Source organism: Pteropus alecto, unplaced genomic scaffold (assembly GCF_000325575.1).
Source record: "Pteropus alecto unplaced genomic scaffold, ASM32557v1 scaffold87, whole genome shotgun sequence".
NCBI lineage: Eukaryota > Metazoa > Chordata > Mammalia > Chiroptera > Pteropodidae > Pteropus > Pteropus alecto.
Window position 1 is genome coordinate 18774912 of NW_006443225.1, and position 5685 is coordinate 18780596.

Sequence of the window (5685 nt, forward strand, 5' to 3'; positions counted from 1 at the left end):
CACCCCCTCGCCGAGCTCCGTCCCGACTCCCGTCCCCGCCCACCACGTCGCCAGCGTAGCTGCCGCGACTCACCCCCGGCCGGCCGAGCCCCGCCTTCCGCTGCAGCTCGGAGTGACGCTCCAGGGCGCTCGCGAAGCCGCCTGGGCGCGTTCTAGGCTCCGCGGACTCCGGACTCTCGCTCCCGGAGCCACTCTCAGTGCCCGCGCCTCGACGAGGCCGAGCGAAGAGGAACGGGCGCAGGAAATGACTCTCGGCAGCCGCGGCACGCGTCCGACACAGCGCCGCCATGACGGCTCCAGACCTCTGACATTTAACCTCTCCGCAAGCGCGAGGGTCACGGGCGGGGCAGCGAAGGCTCCGCCCCCTCGACGCAAAGCACTGAGGCCGGCGGGCGTGGTCTGGCCGGCGCATGCGCGCGGGAGTGCCAGGGCCTTAGGGCTGCCAGGGCTTTAGGCCTGCCTTGGTGAGTTGAGCAGGTGGGGTGCGGTACCCTGCTGACAGCGAGCGCTCAGTTTTGCTTGGAAAGCATTGTTCACCCTGGGAATTTCGCCCTCCCAGGCATCCCTTGGGCCTTGTCCTGCTGTAAATTCTAGTAATGCGGCAGTTGCTGCCCCCGCCGCCTGCGCGTGTTCCCCGGGTGGCCGCAAAGCTCGTTCCCCCACCGCTCTTTTCTTAGATAAGAGGTTCTCCTTGATTGCCTTATATGGAGTTGGAACCCCAAATACACACTGTCCCGCTCCCCCAGTTTTCTCCACCATTTAGCGCGTCTTCATATGCCATATTGTTTCCTTAGTAACCTTTAGCTCCCCCCATTTTTCAACAGGAATTTTGCTGTTGGGTCCCTGACACTGCACACAGTAGGTCTCAAACATTTGTGTCCCGGATCCCAGTTCGTCTTTCTTTGCTTCTTCTGCAGTCAGGCCACCCACGTTACAAAAACAGTAATCTCTTCTAGACGTTTTTGTCACCTCTAGGTATGCATTTTTTAAAAAAAATATACCCTCCAGTCTCTTCTAGAGAACTTAAGAAATTTTGGAATATGCCCGAACATGCACCAGCAGAGCCCTCCACCCTCACTCATGATTGTCTCTCCCCACCCCCAATGTCTTCTGAGAATGTGCCCACACTCTTCATAACTGAGCCTAACACCGAGGCGGGGGGAGGGGGAGGTGGCGTGCACCCTTTCCAACTCATTTGCAGGTACTTCGACGGAAGGAATTTTTTGTTAGGACCACAGCCCCTAATAATTAATGTCTTTGACTGGGTTTTGAATCTTGATGATGTTCTCATTAATTGGATAGTCGGACAAGATACAGAACCCTAGGAATGCACTAACAGTGGAATGGTGCATAATTGTGTGAATCACATACATAGAGAGACGTTACTATTAGCCAGCTGTAAGGTTATCCTTTCAAATTCAGAAAGGGGCTTACGATAACTTCTACTCCAGGTGAATTCTCCCCTCTTGGCACTAAACCATTTATTTCCCCTAGCCATTAATGAAGTCTTGCCCAAAACATTTTTGCATTACTCTGTATGGCTTTTGCTACTTTGACTTCCCCACAGGGAACAGTGTGGTAAATTATAATGAGCGTTGGCCAGTCGCATTAAGAACTTTTTAGTTCTAGTCCTGACTCTTCATCCTGACCTCAGGCAAGCCAATTTAATTTTAATTGGGTTTCCTCACTTGTAAACCAAGTTATTAGACCTTGTGTTAAATTTAAGGAAGTGCTGTGTAAACTTTATCAGTATCTCCAGGACAAATGGGGTTACTAATATCCCAGCTCTTAAATGCAGTAGATGTATTATGCTCATGACCTACCTCAGCCAGATGATAAATTCCTTCAGGATTGTGACAACAGGAATTCTGGGGCAAATCCCCAAGTTTTTAAATGTATGACTTTATAGCACCCAACTTCAAGTTATGCTTACTTAGTTCTCTGCCTTTGGGAGAGCATCAGAAGCATCAAGTGAGAGGAAGCATGAAGGACTGGGCATATCAACAAGATGTCTGCACATTTTGTACTTGTCTAAACAGCACCAACTTCGCATCAGCTCTAATGGCAGTGTTTTAACACCTTCATGGCACCTTAAGGATTCTGACGCTGCTCTGCTCCTTGAACCACCCCTTCCTCCTTCTTTATTATACAGCTCTTTTTTCCTCCCCGATAGCTTTGCAAATTGTTAGTGTGCTTTGTAAAAACATTAGTAATGGTGGATGGCAAGGAAAGTGAAGAGAAAATAGTTCCAAGTCCTGGCTCCATGTCTCCTGGCTGTGATCAGATCTATAAAATAGTGGCACTGCCACATCCTTGAGTAAAATATTAAAGGAAATGAATGTTCAATGTCCAGCACTTATAGGAAGCTCAATAAATAGCGGCTATTAGTGGCTAGATGGAGGTGACCAGGACCTGATTAGAAATTCATGCCTCTTAAGCATGCATGAAAAACTGGGGGGAAGGACAGGGCTTGCCATACACTGGGGAAACATTAGTATCACTCGAAAGACAGTCTTTTCAGCCATAGAGATGAATAAGATTATGTAGGTGATGAGTGGGAACAGGCTATAACATTTAAAGAGTTGGAAGAATGCAATACCAGAAAAATAGTCAAACTGGAAAGAAAATAAGAGCAGAGAATCCTAGAAACCAACGCGGGAACTTGAAAGCACATTGACATACAGTTACAGAGGAAGATATTACCCACTTAAAAATATTCCAACAACAGAACCTCGGTTTTTACCGTGTGCTGGGGAAACCACTACATTAAAATAATCACACTACCAGCCAACCTCCCTAAGTAACCTCAAAATTACATTTGAGAGTTGGCAAGAATTTCAGTCACCAAATAGCATTTATTTATGAAATCCTGGCAAGCGATGGACACTTGCAGACCCTGCCCTCTGGTGGCTTACAAACTAAGAGTGAAGGTATTTTGGCTTAATTTGATTTCGATTTAGAACAATGAGATAATTGTGAAATCGAAGGTTTGCAGGTGTACGTAAACGTGATAATGCTTTAGATTAAGTCAACGTGGTCTCTAATTAACCCAATTATAATGTGACTAATTAATGGCCAAATGCCTCCTTCCTAAGGGCAAAAATCTGATTTTTCATGGGAGTCTCAAGAGCTATAAAGCAACACACGTGATCCCGACACGGCCTCACGCAGCATCTTTGGCACGTGTACAACCAGTAGTCACTCTCAAGTGCCTCTGGGTCGTCATCGTGAGGCCTTCTCAGTTTTGTTGGATACACTGATCCCGTGCAGCTGCCTATGGTTTTCTCCCTATCCAAGAAATGAGGGCTTTGGAGAGAAGTTGTCACGCCTTTCCTCAACAGACAGGCAACACAGACAAAAGGACCCATACCCAAATTACAGCATTTTTATTGTTTTCAAATCCTATACAAAAGAAAAATAGACAGTGTGCCTTTCTTGATTAACAGATCCAGAAATAGTGATTCCGAATTAAACGTGCTTTTTCTCTACTTCAGTAGTTTCTTTGCGTTACTAAACTGATAAGCCAGTAAGTTCTACTGTCCTCCAGTCATTACTTTGTCCTCATGAGCGTAAGAATTCTCGCTTTATTTCCCACAAACTCCGTAAACGTAAACAAAGGCCATTTCTTTGAAGAAGGGGACAATTTCAGGGGTGGTTTTCTTCTCTGACACTTCTTGAACCCTTGAATACCTGAGTTTGCTCTCAGTTGCTGTTATCTTAGTGTCAAACAGAAAACACAGTAGAGTGTAACTGAGTCTATAACATTGAATCTTCCGCAAAGACCATTCTGAATGATATTTCTAAATCACGTTTGTTTTTCTAAATGCCTCCTCCCTCTACTTTTGATTAGTACTTTAAGAAGCAGAGTACGCAATAGCTTAAATCATTTTTCGATAAAGTGCAATGATTCTCTATTTCTACCTTCACAGCCATCACCAATACACACATACACCCATCCCATTTTCCACCCCGATTTCTATCATTTCTCCCCATAAACTAAAGGGATTTGAGGATATTTCACTCAACTAAAAAAACTGCCATTTTGCCTTCTCGAAAAGATAGTAACAGGGCAGGACGCTCCAGAAACAATATGATGAGACGATACTGTGGTAAAAAATTGAAAGACTAGGTAATCGGTAGAAAAATATAACTTAACAGTTATGCTGAGTAACCACAATATTTGTGTTTTAAAAAAATTTTTCTACAGATCCACTCTGGGACAGTGCTTCAACGACCTTTGCCTTAAATCCTCTAAGAGGAATAATTTATAATATGTTAGTCTGATGCCATGAAGTAGTGATTTAAAGCAGATGGTAAAAAAAAAAAAAAATTGCCTTTTTTCAAAGCATAGACACCAGTTGATTATTTACTACAACAAGCTGTCTCCAGATCATAATGAATATCGAGACCTATGCTACAGACATACAGAATCTATTAAGCTTTTCACATGTAATAGAGCAGAGTTTCAAACGCATCTGAAGTTCTAACAAAAGCTCTAATAATCAAGAATGGCAGCATGTTATTTTGTAACAATCAACACTTGTGGCTTCCCAAATTTGGTTTTCATAAGATAATGTATCCTGAAGTAAATCTAGTCATGCTTTTTAAAAATGCTTTAGGTCAGTCCAAGCTTGGCAATTAACATTTGGCATAAACAATAATAAAACAATCACAACTTGATAAATAACAAATACAACAATGTAGGCCATAATCATACACAGCATAAGGAAAAGGTGTTGGTGATGAGTGAGTAGACCTTAGAATTAACAGAGTACCGTGGCCTCTGTGCAGATGCTTGCAGAGGCTTTGGTGCATTCAGCCCTGACAGTTTTTGAAGTAGGGGGCAATGTCTACAGAATCATTTAATAATTTCTAAAACACTGAAAACATATCAGTAGAAAATGATGAGTTGATTCTTATTAATGCAGTAAATCTTCTGGAGTTACCGCCAATCCCTTAGTATAAAATTTTTTCAAGTTATATTAGTCATATAACTTTGTGTGCTTATCTTAAATGGCGCTAAATGAATTAAATGAAGACAGCAAACCCCTAGTGTGATTGATTTTAGCATTTTTATAGCCACGTAGATCTAAAAAACTTTCGGGCTTTTGAATTGAACACTTGATAAGAGTGTTCATATATCAACCTACTGATAATACATTATGCTTGATTTAGAATGTTACTTTGCAATTGATTCTGAAACTCAAATTTAATCTGGCGAAAAATAAGCTGATAGAAGTGGCATAAGAACCAATACACAGAAACGATTACTGTCAGCAATGGTGACAAACAAGGATGTAAGGTTTCCACTCTGAAGTCACCTAGGAGTTTGAATTACCATACATATTGTCATTTCCGAAACTGTAGTGGATGGGATGTAGAGCCGATTTATTGAGTCTGGTGTCTTCAGACACCCAAGATTAGACACCTTATACCAAAACAATTGTCTTTCAAAAATAGTTTTTATAGGTGGTAGTTCTTCCCTTGGTGGTAAAGAAAATTATGCCAAAACTTATAAAAATCAGGATTCGGAAAAATTTAAAGAACACTTTTAGTGAAGAATCAAATGCACAAAGGGTTGAAGAAGAAAAAAAGAAAATCATATAGAAGACAAAGATCAAACTGGCATAAAACAGGAAATCCATTATGACAACCTACAGCTTCTCAGATCATTTTTTTTTTTTT

At 42.3% G+C, this 5685-nt stretch overlaps 1 protein-coding gene across 1 annotated transcript in view; it reads right to left on the reverse strand.

The window, feature by feature from the left end:
* The window catches only part of LOC102893208 (hairy/enhancer-of-split related with YRPW motif protein 1), a 146132-nt gene extending 145779 nt beyond the window's left edge, over positions 1–353 (reverse strand). The window contains exon 1 of the mRNA XM_015598648.2: positions 74–353. Within this exon, the coding sequence (XP_015454134.1) occupies positions 74–289 (216 nt within the window). The 5' untranslated portion in view covers positions 290–353. The remainder of the gene's footprint in view (positions 1–73) is intronic.
* Between the last annotated feature and the right edge of the window lie 5332 nt (positions 354–5685).